Genomic DNA, 13,747 nt, shown 5'->3' on the forward strand with positions numbered 1-13,747 from the left:
GCCATCTTTCCCACCCTGTCCTTCTGATTTGTCCCTCAACACAAAGACATAGGTTTTCTAGTCTACTTTCCAGAAATAGTACAGTATCACTGCAGGTCTTTCCTTTCCACATCTTGTTCTTGAGAATCAATACACACCCTTAGCTGGTAATTGACAAAGGTAACATTTACTGGGCTCTTAACATGTGCCAGATGCAGTGTCAGACCTGCACCGACATTAACTCACGCAATGCTCATGTCAGCCACATGAAGTGTAGGTACTGTGACTCCACATTCTAAAGATTAAGAAGTGCGGGGCACAGAGGTTAGCGACTCGACCAAGGTCCTGTGACTCAGCAGGTTGTGCAGCCAGGACTCGCGGGTGTCAAGACCAGAACCGCCTCTCACCTGGGCTGACCTGGAGCCGCGCTGGAAGACATCCCCGGACCCAGAGTGGCTCACCCACGAGGAGTTCCTCTCCAGAATGACCTTAGAAACTGCCCAGCCCAATCAGGGTGAGCGCAGTCGAATGCAGCGCCAGCATAACTTCCACACAGGTAAGAGGAGACCCGTTTGCTCTTGCTGCCCCCATCTCTGTCTATGTGAGCTCTCAGCCCAGCATCGTGCTGTGGGAGCATCTTGGGAGTCATTTTACTGCCACTGCCACTATAGTCACCAAAAGCACAGCCAGAACTGCGCAGAGGGGAACAGCAGCCCAGCTTGCCCGGCCTGGGGGTCTCCCAGGACTGACACTTGTAGTGCTGACCAGTGGCCGCCCAGCTCCTAGGACAGGAAGGGTGTGTCCACTCTGTCTTTCCAGTAATCGTAGAGCAGGTCATTTTCCCTTACAAATCAAATGGCTGAATTGTTTTTGCCAGTGATGCTCGTCTGGCCGTAGAGTTCCGTAACTAACTGGGAAGGCTTTTTAATGTTCATCATTCCTTAGGCTTCTAAGGAATTTTTCATTGAAGAATACGTTTGGAAGTCAGCGAAAGAAATAAGTTGTTCAAGCACTATCCATTGTCACACTTAGCATATCAAACAATGAGCCATATTTCCACCAAGAATTTGGCACCTTTCAACAGCATCTCAGGTAACTTTTTTCTGCTTTATTGAGATATAATTGGCATATAACATTGCGTGAGTTTAAGGTATACACTGTGTTGATTTGATATGTTTATACAGTATGTCCATAAAGTCATGGTGCACTTTTGACTGGTCACAGGAAAGCAACAAAAGATGATAGAAATGTGAAATCTGCACCAAATAAAAGGAAAACCCTCCCAGTTTCTGTAGGATGATGTGGCAGCATGTGTGCATGCGCAGATGATGACGTAACACCGTGTATACAGCGGAGCAGCACACGACCATGCCAGTTGAGATGTGGACGGTACAGAGGAAAGTTCAGTGTGTTCTGTGGCTCGCTAAATTCGAATCCGTGGCCAAAGTGCAACGTGAATATTGGCACGTTTATAACAAAGTGCCACCACATAGGAATAACATTACTGGGTGGGATAAGCAGTTGAAAGAAACCGGCAGTTTGGTGGAGAAACCCCGTTCTGGTAGGCCATCAGTCAGTGACGAGTCTGTAGAGGCTATACAGGATAGCTACTTCACATTTCTATCGTCTTTTGTTGCTTTCCTGTGACCGTTCAAAAGTGCACCATGACTTTATGGACACACTGTATATCACAAAATGATTACCACCATAGCATTAGCTAACACTTCCATCACTTCACATTTGTTTTGTGGTGAGAACATTTAAGATTCACTCAGCAACTTTCAAGTATATAATAACTATAATCACCATGCTGAATATTGGATTTCCCAGACTTATTCACCTCCTAACTGGAAGTGTGTGCTCTTTGACCAACCTCTTTCCCCCCCTCCCTAGCCACTGGCAAACCCCCGTTTTAGTTAGTCTCTGTTTCTACGACTTTGTAAGACTCCAGCTATAGAGATCATACAGTATTTGTCTTTCTCCGCCTTATTTCACTTAGCATAATGCCCTCAAGATCCATCCATGCTGTTGCAAATGGCAGGCTTTTCATTTTTCTCATGGTGAATAATATTCCATTATACATATGCAATGTCTTAACCCATTTATCCCTTGATAGACACTTGGCTTGTTTCTATATCTTGGCTACTGTGAACATGACTGCATTTTATCTGCTAACGGGGGTGCAGATAATTCTTCAAGATCCTGTTTTCATTTCCTTTGAATAAATACCCAGAAGTGGGAGTGCTGCATCAAATGGTAATTTTAAGCTTTTTGAGAAACCTTCATATTGTTTTGCATCGGGACTGCACCTATTTACATTCCTATCAATAGTGCACACCCGTTCCCTTTTCTTCACACCCTCACCAGCACTTGTGATTCTTGTCTTTTTGATGAGCGCCATTCTGACAGGTGTGAGGGGACGCCTCGTTGTGGTTTGGATTTGCATTTCCCCATGATTAGTCCAGTGAGCCTGTGTTAGCCATCTGTATGTTGTCTACTCAGTTCTGCACATTCTTTATTGGATTAGGGCTTTTTTTTGCAAGTTGTCTGAGTTCTTTACACAGGGTGGGGCAAAAGTAGGTTTATAGTTGTGAGTACACAAAAACTTCATTATTTATTAATGATTGTATTATTTTCCATATGAACAACTGTACACCTATTTTGCCCTACCCTGTGTATTTTGGATGTTAACCCCTTATGAGGTATATAATTTGCAAATTTTTCTTCCATCTAGGTTGTTTATTGCGTTGGTGGTTTCCCTGCTGTGCAGAAGCTTTTTACTTTGTAGTCCAACTAGTTTATTTTTTCTTGGTTGCCTTCACATTTGGTCTTAAATCCAAAAAATATCATTGCTAAGTCTGATGTCAAGGCGCTTACCCCATGTTGTTTTTTTTCTAGGAATTTTACTGTTTCACGTCTTATATTCAAGTCTTTAATGCATTTGGGGTTGATTCTTGTATGGAATAAGATAGGGGTCCAGTTTTATTCTTTTGCATGTGCCTACCCAACTTTCCCAACAGAAAATTTTGAAGAGATGGTCCTTCGCTACTGTACATTCCTGACTGTGTCAGCGTCCCAATGGGGAGGTTCAGTCAGCACCTAGGCGCGTTTTGATTGGAAGTCAGACTCTCGGACAGCAGCTAGGAAAGGGCTTATAGCAGTTTTCTATATCCGATGTTTCACTTCCTGCAGGTTGTTACCCATGTCAATCGTGGTCTGAAAGTAGTAAATGGAAATTCCAGAAATAAACAATTCGTAAGTTTTAAATTCCACATCATTCTGAGTAACGTGATGAAGTCTCACTCCATCCTGCCTGGGGTGTAGCGTCCTTTGTCCAGCGTCCCCATGCTGTGTACACCACCTGCCCGTTTGTCACTTCGTAGCCATCTCAGCGGCCAGCTACTGTCGTGGTATTGAAGCGCTTGTGTTCAGGTCACCTGTGTTTTACTTGATAACGGCCCTGGAGCCAGTTGCATAACTATTATTACAGTATTATTGTTATAATTGTCCTGGTTTATTTGTCATTGTTGTCAATCTCGTACTGTGCCTAATTTATAAGTAAAACTTGATCATAGGTATGTATGCATAGAACAAACATAGCATATATAGGACTTGGTACGATCTACAGTTTCAGGCGTGCACTGGGGGTCTTGGAGTGTATCACCCACACATCACTGCTCTACTGTCGTCCCGAGATAAACTGGGGGGAGGTGAGCATTTTGTTTACTCCCTGTGCGCTTGGCCTGGATGTGAAGCCATCTAGGTTACTGTTAACGCCTGGTAAGAAGTGCTGCTTTGTTTGCTACAGTCCTGCGGGACTTGTGAATGTAAGCGCTGTTGGCTGTCACAGGCAGGCAGTCCAGACGTCTGTCCCTGGGGTGACAGCTAAAGCTGGAACACAGGCGTGTTTATAGGCTCCTTCCTGGGAGAGACTGGTGATCCGTTAGCTTCTCCTCTAGGGAGGGTGGTAGTCACTCCCAGATGTGTGCTAAATTAGAACCTGGGGCTCTCAGGAAGCAGCTTCTAATATATGCAAATAGACCCTTTTCAGGGAAAGACCAGGACTTGGTGAGTCCTCTAGAGCCAGATAAGAACTGGTTCTTTGTTAGTCCTGTGGACATGAGCCCTGTTGTTCTTAAGCTAGGTGTTTGGGGCCTGTCCCTGAGGTGGGATTCTTAAAAGCTGGGCATTAGACCTGAGGTCCAAACCCTTCGCTCTTCAGGTAGAACTGTGGGGTTGGGCATCCTCTGATTGTACGGTGTCGTGCTGGGGATGGGTTTAAAGTAAGAGCATGTCGCAGACTGTCCTTGTTTCCACGTGAGTATTACCTTGTTCGCTGCATGTGCAAGAGCAGCTCAGCTAGTTTCGGGGTTTGTGTCACAAAAACTTACTCCGTGTGTAGTGGCACATTCGGTGTGTCCAAGGGAGAGGGGAGTTGGGGAGTCTCCTATCGTCACCATCTCGGACCAGAACCCTCACATAACTTAATGCTTTATGATATTGCTTAGTTTTTAACCCCACTTTGTATTTCAAAGCCCTTGTATAAATAACTCACTGTACACTTTGTTTTCTAGCTTGGGGTTTGATAGCTTCAGTTTTTGTTTTGGGTGTTTTTGTGTTTTCAGTCAACTTAAATTCTAAGTGTTCTTAATGTTCCGTGTCAGGGCAGAGTCCATTTAAAGAAAACGAAGTCATTTCCTATGTAGCATTTCGGACGGCACATCACCATGAACACCTATGAAAACAGTTCGAGATGTAAGCCCCGCGGCCTCCCCGCTGCGGCCTCTGCGATGCCCCGAGTGAGCCTGTCTTCCCCAGGTGGGTACAATAACTTAAATATTAAACAGCCGGGAAGATTAGTGGGGCAGCTTAGGAAGAGTTGGTTCTTTGCCACACCTGGTTTCTATTTGTATTTTTATTTCCTCAAAACTTTCTGTAGTTTTATTCATCCTAAATATTAATTTTTGTGTTACCTTTAGTAAGATGTAGAATTTCTCAGAAACATCTGGGAACACATTAGCCTTGCACTAGCTAGAGAAGATGCCATAATTTAGGAAAAGATGCTAATTGTCTCTTAAATTATATTATAGCTATCATAACATTAAAACGCCCTAAAAGGATTTTTCAAAATTTTTATTGTGGATTTTTTGATCCTCATTTTCTAATGGACTTAGTGATTTTCAACCTTTGTTTCTCACGCACTCATAAACTAATTACTAAAGAAAAAGGGGCCTGACCTCTTCTTCTTTAGTAACTAATTTATTTGTGCCATGAGATGAAAATGGTTGTATTTAGTCAGGGGCACTGACCTTAGTAATTAGTGTGTGCTTGTGCCATGAAAAAAAGGTTGAAAATCACTGACTTAAGAGTATTTTGCTTGTTGGTTTTTAAATGAGTACATCCCTCCCCTAAAATTTTGACTTTCTTTGCATCTGATAAAATTTGTTTCCCAAGGTATAAGTAGAGGAATGGACAGGCCTCTGCTCTGGGGGTCTTGACCTTTGCGGCAACCTTACTACTGATAGTGGAGAGACTGCGTGTGACCTTATCTAGCCATGGCTTGCACACAGTTTAGTCAGCTGAGTTTTGTAACTTAAGTAACTGCACAAGTGCTAAGCAGCAGCAGGTCTGACGTAGTGACAAATAGCCAGCTAACTGGGCTCAGGATTTGTTCTCCGCTGAACGGAATGAAGGGCAGGGATCCGGGGACAGCACCTCCCTTAGAAATGCCATGGCACCGGCGACAGAGGCTGGTCTTTCCTCAGAAAGGTCAGATGGAGAAAAATCCGAATGTGTCATCATGCTGCCAGAAGTGGCTTAAACAGGTTATAAAACCAAATCTTCACAGACTTAGCTCTGTTGCTTTAGAAAGTAGCTGTTAGCTCTAGATCTTTTTATTTTTAATTGAATTTATTGGGATGACACCAGTTCGCAAAACCAGATAGGTTTCAAATGTGCAGCTCAACGTCCCAGCATCTGCCCAGTGCATCGTGCGCCTCCGCCCCTGCTCCGCCTCTTCCTGTCCCCACCTCTCCTGCTCTGCCCGCCTCCACTAGCCCACCCTCCTTCCCTCTGGCCATCACCACACTGTCCACTGTGTCCGTATGTTATGTACTAGGCTTTTTGGTTCTAGAACATTTTCTATATTTATGTATTCCCAAATCTTTCAGTAGACTTTTATACCTCGGGTTTGTAAAGTCGCCAATGGCACACAGAGTCTTAGGACGATCCTTCCTTCTTTTCCCGAACTTAAGTTTTATGTTAATCCCATAGGTATACTGCTTCCATATATACTTTTTACAGAGAACTCTAGTGTTAATGGTACCTTATGTAAAATACAGCCTAGTGGGTGACACCATTTTCTCAGGTTGCTCTCACTTAAAAAACATTTGTCAGAATGAAATGTGTAGCACTCTTATAGACTTGGTTTTGTATGAATGTAAAATCTTGATTATGCATACTATTTAAAAATGACATTAATACTGAGAACGGAGAAAAAACAGTATTTATGTATGTAAAAAGGCAACTGCGTGAAGCTATAATTTTATTTAATTTCTCTTAGTACATCCACAACTGTTTCCACCTAAATAGATCTTTAAAATAAGCATACACAAGTATTGACTATTATCTACAAATATTTATTGTAACACTTGAATAGAACTACAGGAAGCCCTTGGCACTGATAGAAAATATTGATCCACTGTTAGGTTACAAAAATTTATACATAGCAAAATTTAATGCTCTTTACATAAAAAATATTAGACTACTTAAACAAAACTTTCAAAAATTCTTGGTAATAGCTACCAGAATTAGAAAAGTAAAATTAGGCGTTAGACACTGCTGCTTCTAGAACACTGGACTCTAACAGTACCTGCACTGCTGGAAAAACATTAAGTCTGTCATGCAACAGGAGAACAAATCACCAAGGTATTCCGGAATAACTGTTCTACACGGGAGAGAGCTTCCCCCAATTAAAGAAATAGTCAAGGTCCAGATAGGCATTTTTAGGCATCAACAACAACAACAAAAAGAATCCAAATGAAATGTAACTGATGATTAATTTTAATAGCGTATCGATAAAGGTATGCTTCCCTTCATTTTAATACATTTCTGCACATGTATATGTTTTAAAATCCAGGAAACAGCCAAACCACAAGTTAATTCTTAACAAGGATATACATAGTTAACCCTATATTATTCAGCCCCTTTTAAAAAGTACTGATGCCCCCAACAGTTATACATATTTCAGAAAGAACAACACAAAGTTCACCATCACTAATACCCAATACCTATAATCACTTCATGTTCTGGAACACAATGAGTTAGAAGGCAAGTTTCTTTTGAAAATGGCTTAAACTCAAGCAGGTGGGGTTTTTTTTTTGTTGTTTTTTTGGTTTGTTGGGTTTGTTTTTTTTTTGTTTTTTTTTTTTGTTTTTTCTGAACATCGAACTTTATTATTCCAGGAAACTAAGATTTAGATAAGAAAAAGTGAAATAAATACCAACCCTAATTTAAATTACTTAAGTATTCAAAGCTATAAAAGTAGGAGGTCTGTGGTCTATTTGTAATTAGGTTTTAGATAGTTGGTAGGAAATTGTAAACTCACTTTTCAGACCACATAAAAATGGTTTAGAATGGTGGTCATTTTAATAAGGTAACACTTCTTAATTAAGAAAACCATTTGTGGGAAAAATTCTATGAAGGATTTTGGGTCTCCTGTTGTGATGTAAGTTCTTAGAAATTTACAGCAAGTACTCATTAAGGCAGAGCTGACATTTATTTTCCTAGAAGAACGATGACAAGTGGGTCATTTTATTAAAATGAGACCTCTTATAAAATTGATTTTGGAAAACTTGTCAATGAGTCAGAATTCAACTTCTTCAACAGTAGATATAGCAGAGTTATAGTAGCACATTATAGCATTATTGAAAAACTTTCTGACTGGGTCATGAGATTAATGTGTTCCAGTCAATTGTAAAGAATCACATTATTCTTGAGGTGCCACAATTTAATAAATGTCAGGTGTCAGAAATGGAACTTCACACCAATTCCGTTTTATTTCTTATTAGGTACATTTATTGAGGACAGACTGCATACGTGACTTTACGGTCACATCCCTGTCAGGGAGTATACCATATTCTCAAGGACTGTCTTGGTACGATTGCTCTAGCAATAAATGTGAACAAGCCACAAATTTCAAAAGGATGAACAATCATTTTGTCAAAGTGTTGCCTTTTAAAATGGCTAACATGAAACCTCCAATATCTGTTCTAAAGAAAAAGATTTCTCTACTGGAAGGTTTTCCTAGAAACACATCCCAGCAGCTGACAGCGAAGTATTGGTAGTGGTGCATGAGTTTGGTGGGAAACATCTGTACTGCAGAGCAGCTGTGTGTGATGACGTGTCACAGCTGTCAATTCGCCGGCTGAAGCACTCTGGCAAACATTTATGTGTACGAATTGAGCTGTTCTTTTGACCGGGACTGGATGTCTTGCAGTTCTTGTTCTTCCTTTGCTTTGATATCCTGGTAAGCCTGCATTTTGCTCGCATCCTTTAAGTAAGCCCAGTTAGAAGACAGTATCATGAGGAAGTGGATCTGGAAAAGAAGGGTGAGCATGATGGCTAGTGAGCATGTCAGAGGCAAAGCAAGCCGGGGGCAGTTAGATGGTCTGACTGTAAAAGGGACAGGGTTATTCTGTATTAATACTCGTTCTGGTCAGAGGCATCAGGTACTGGGAGCATGCTCTACTAGAGGCTTAATATTAAAAGGCAGAAGAAAAGTTAGTATATAGAGACATAATGAACTTGAAAAAATGGCCCAAGTTATTATTTATAAAAAGGCAAAAATTAAATACAAGAGGGTGCTTTTTACCATTTTGAGAGTACTTTTCAAAACTAATGCCGAAGTTCAGAAACACGGTGGTGGTTATTTTTAAATAAGGGTGGTGCAAAGATCTCTCCTATCTGTGGATAAAAACTCCCCAAAAGGCCTAAAAGTGTGAACAATGTTTGAGTAATAATGAAAAACTACGTATTTAACATGAAAAAATTAAGTGAATGTCAAAACCAAACTTAAGAACTGTAAGCAAAGCATGGAGTCTGTGTTAACAGTTTTAGTAATAAAAATACAATTTCCATTTGATGACTGCCATTATTTCAGTTCAGAGACTGTAAAAAGCCATTCTGTCATTCTTTACAGTTGATGTGGCCAACATTCCTTCTCACTGATTTTCCTCATATTTCCTGCAAAATCTACATCTCAAGGTCCTCATATTTCATATTTTCTTCTCAACATATTTGAGACTTTCTGATCCAGGAAGAACTCCTCTTCCACTAAAATCTCACGTGCAGTTTGAGAACTGGCTTTGAGGACTCGGTTACTACTCACCAAAAACAATTAAAGGTGATCGGTTTTGTGGGTTCTGAAAGGAAGGATCGTGTTACATTAAAAAAAAAGACCCCCACATATATATCCTTTTTGGGGGAGAAAATAAATGGGTGGCTTTTTTCTTCAAATTTTTGTTTGTATTTAAGGGACATTTATTTGGTAACCATGAAACAATTTTAATCAGATCTAAAATATATTTGTAAAATGTTTTCCAGAAGGAGCCTGCCCAAGCCAAATCCCGAGTAAGACGGTGTGCTCTTCCGCTTCGTCTTCGGCCCTTGTTTTCACCTTCACCATTGAACTTGGGTATCAAGCCAGCGAAAGGAACGGAAAATGCAGGTATCGCAGAGTTTTAATACTTCATTCAGAGATACTGCTCAAAGTTTAATGTCAAGAAATTATGTGTTTTAATGGGTGCTCAGCAATGTCAGTAAAGAACTGAATCCTTTTCAAAAGGTAGAACTAGCCAGATCTCCCAATTTTATCATTTATAAGTGGTAAGTCATCTTATTAATCTCCCATGCAAAATGAGTGGACTAAAGCTATTTACAAATGAATTACTGGTACAAAACTGCAGAAAGCTAGACTCTGCTTTAGTCTGGGGTGTCAGCGATACCCAGGCCACATCGTATAGCTCGCTACAGCTCCTTATGGGCCTTATGCAATTTAGAATTTAGTGCAGCAGTCTTCCCGACTCTTAAACTTCAAAACCGCATAGTTATATGTAGTAGCCATCATGTAGATCAGCTGGTGGAAGAGAACAAAACAGGACAGTAAGATACAGGCAGTGAGGGCCGGTGCCACGACACTTCTACACTTGGGTGTCTCTCTTTCCCGTTTATAACCACAACAGAAGACTGTCATGTCTAGCACACGCAAACCTTTCCTCATGTCACGTATACCATAGCAGTCCTCAGCTCTGGCCTCAGTACGTTTACTAGGAAGACGGGTGTGTTAAAGAATGACAAGATGGAGGTCTGGGTCGGCAGCAGCCAGCCCTCCTGCCTGTCCAGCCGAGCACGCGCAGAGCAGCGCGGACAATGGGCCGCCCCCGTGGCCTACCGGGTGGTTGCTTTGCATGGACGTCATGGGAAGGAATGACTTCCTGGTTGGGAACCCTGGGTGTCACTCATTTCCCAGCAGATGCGATGTCCCCCTTGCTGTACACACCTCAGATTTCTTGAAATCACAAGCCAAGCCCTCCAAAGTACATATTGGTGCATACACCTGTTTATACATTTGATCCTCGTCATTCAGATTCCGTATTTGCGAGTTTGCCTACGTACTAAAATTTCTTTGTGACCCCCAAATCAGTACTGAGAGCACCTTCACGGCCATTCGTGGACACGGGCAGAGTGGTGAGAACGTTAAGATACCCCGCAGAGGTCGACCAAGGTGACACCGCCTTGTTCCAGCCTCAGTCTGTACACGTGTCCTTTTTGCAGTCTGTCTAGTGCCATGGTGTTTGCATGCTTGTGATGTCACCTTTTAACTGCTCCCTACTGGAAGTGCTTGTGTCGTGTTTGTAAGTGCAAGAAGCTTGAGGAGCCTTCCAGAGCAAATACGTGTACTGAGTGAGCTCCATTCAGGTGTGAGTCAGTGCTGTTGGCCGTTAGCGCCGTGTTTAATAAGTGAGATGTCTTTGAACAGACTCACACAGAACAAGGCTGTGTACTGGATCAGTTTGACCAAAAATGTTGTGACCGGAGGCTCGGAGAAACCTATTCCTGTATTTCCCCAAGGCATCATGACTCCGTAGTCATTGATTCAGTGTTCCAGGAGACTTCATGGAGCATAAGTGCTGTGCCGATAAAGATCAACTATACTAGTATGTATGTATATGTGCATATTCCCTTTTGAGAAATGAGTAAGTAATGCCTCAAGTGACCATTTGTCCACGACTGAAGTAATGAATGTAAGGGCTAAACAGGCCACAATGCAGTGTCCAGTCCTAGTTCACAGGTGTTCCAGGGGTCGGCACCCTCTCTCTGTCCACAGAATCCAGTTTACATTACCTACACTCGGTGCCGGGACAGCCGAGTGCACCCTGCCATCTAGACGTGTGCTTGGTTTACAGGTGACATTTCACCAACCTGGAGTCCTGGGAGTTTGCTGGAAGGGAAGTCTGTCGTTATGAAGACTGCTGGGAGAGGGAGCTAGACCAGGCCAGTGCTCGGGCCATTACTCACCAGGGCGATGACGGTGGCGCCAGCTCCAGCGCAGGCCACGATGAACAGGTGGTAGGACATGTAGAACTAGGAGAGAGCAGGGCACCCACATAAGCATTTCATGTGCAGGGAGATGGCCTGTGTCACCTTTCTCTGCAGCGCTTTGCTCCAAGGCTGGGTGGGTGTGAGTACACTCCCATCAAGCCCAGCTGGGATCACCTGGTGGGTTGTAAACATTTCTGATGCTCACGCTAGTTGATTCCCAGACTAGTCTGTGTTTTTCAATTGCCGGTCTGCCAGAAATTTTGTGCCATTCCATGAAAGAGCTAACCACGCTGATGTTGTGTGAAAAGTATAGACCCAATGATCTTAGTTGAATTTGCTTCTGCTCAGGGTGATTTCTGCCTTAGCAGTCCCCAAAATAATTCTATTTTTATCAGTCCCCAGGTGTAAAAGGTTGAAAACCACCACCCTAGTCAGTGGTCGGCAAACTCACTAGTCACCAGAGCCAAATATCATCAACAGTACAGCATTGAAATTTCTTTTGAGAGCCAAATTTTTTATACTTAAACTATATAGGCAGGTACATTCCTTATCGAGGTAGCGCCCGCACATGGTATTTTGTTGAAGAGCTACACTCAAGGGGCCAAAGTGGCACACGTGGCTCGCAAGCCGTGGTTTGCCAACCAGGGCCCTAGGCCGATTAAGTCTGAGCATGTGAGGGCTGGGCCTCAACCATCAGTATATTATAAGCTCACTGATGACTGCAACGTGCAGCCAAGGTTGGGAGCTCCTGGTCAGAGCCAGCCCACATTGTGGACATACAAACTGAGCACCCAGGTTGGTCGGGCCAGTTATTTTGGTAACCAATTGCTTTCCTTACTGCGTATGAGGATTCTCGGACACGTGCAAGCTCCCACTAGTGCATTTAAGGCTTCGGCAAACAGTTATGAACCAATGCCTGAAGAATAATCTAGGGCCCAGAGATTTTTTTAAGCCCAAATGTGTTAGGATCTAGTGCCAATTAAGGGTGGATGAGAAGTAACAGCATAAGTTATAAAAATGTGGCATACATACAAAATCGGGGAATCTTTGAAAATTAATTTACATTGGTTCTGTGACAAGTGTTACTTTGAAAACTGTCTAAAGGTGAAAGAAAAGGGTATATATTATTCAGATTTGCAGGATTGGGATCACTTCAAAGTAGTGCCTAAAGAGAAAGCTTTGATTGCTAAAATCCTCACTGAAAGGGCTGGACCAAATGAAAGGGCCATTTTCTAGCTCAAAAATGGCTGAATATGGGCAGTTACCTACAATTCACTCGTTGAAAGTGTGCTAAGAAAGTGGTCCTTAGCGGCACTCGAGCCGTCACCCCTGCCATTTCTCCCAGGAGAAGCCATCTGTACTGTGTGACCACCCGGGAGCCCCCAGGCCGGGCTTTACCTCATTGGTGTTGCAGATGTTCTCCAGGGCAGAGCCGCATATTTTCCCTGGGAAGGCATTCCACGGAATGATACCTGTGAAGTGAATCCCAAGAGAATGTTCGGAGCTGCTGCAGACTGCAGTGCTCCCTGCGCGCCGTGGTCCTCCCGCTTGGGAAGCCAGGCGCAGTGCACTTGTAGGGGGTGTCCTTCATCAACAGCCACTCTGGTGGCTTTTAGGGGTACGGAGTAAGTCCTACTTGGACTAAAGGACAACAGCAAAGTCAACTGGTCTGTAAGAGACTTAACTAACCTGATGTCATTTTTCCTACAAATTATGCTTTGATTAGTGGAGCTGACAGCTACAAAATTTAGTTTTTTACTTATTGAATTTATTGAGGTGACATTGATTAATAAAAGATTTTTTTTAAAGAGAGAGGGACAGAGATGAGAAGCATCAACTTGTAGTTGCATCACTTTAGTTCACTGATCGCTTGCTCATATGTGCCTCGATGTGGGGGCTCCAGCTGAGCCAGTGACCCCTTGCTCAAGCCGGCAATCCCGGGCTTTAAGCCGGTGACCTCAGGGTTTCTCAGAATTTTGAATCTGGGTCTTCAGCATCCCAGGTTGACCCACTGCACTACCAACTGGTCAGGCTAAAACTTGACTTTCAAAGCTGAGTTATCCCTCCTGTGAATTTATGAACAAACCCCCTCATAAAGCATCTCATCATGCAGAAGTCGAGTCTGTTTCACCATGAATTCCCTGGCCTGTGGCCTTGTTACTCGAAC

At 42.7% G+C, this 13,747-nt stretch overlaps 1 protein-coding gene across 6 annotated transcripts in view; it reads right to left on the reverse strand.

Moving 5' to 3' along the window:
• Nucleotides 1-6,596: 6,596 nt before the first annotated feature.
• GPM6B (glycoprotein M6B) overlaps nt 6,597-13,747 on the reverse strand; it is a 148,094-nt gene continuing 140,943 nt past the window's right edge. For 4 of the 6 annotated variants that reach the window (XM_066356327.1, XM_066356326.1, XM_066356323.1 and 1 more), the window contains 3 exons: nt 12,979-13,052; nt 11,557-11,622; nt 6,597-8,575 (listed from right to left, as the gene is read on the reverse strand). In XM_066356327.1, the coding sequence (XP_066212424.1) occupies nt 8,426-8,575; nt 11,557-11,622; nt 12,979-13,052 (290 nt within the window). In that variant the 3' untranslated portion in view covers nt 6,597-8,425. Of the gene's footprint in view, nt 10,115-11,556; nt 11,623-12,978; nt 13,053-13,747 lie in introns of all 6 variants that reach the window. The other 2 variants (XM_066356324.1, XM_066356328.1) reach the window with 1 other exon arrangement.

This window comes from Saccopteryx leptura, chromosome X (genome assembly GCF_036850995.1).
Source record: "Saccopteryx leptura isolate mSacLep1 chromosome X, mSacLep1_pri_phased_curated, whole genome shotgun sequence".
NCBI lineage: Eukaryota > Metazoa > Chordata > Mammalia > Chiroptera > Emballonuridae > Saccopteryx > Saccopteryx leptura.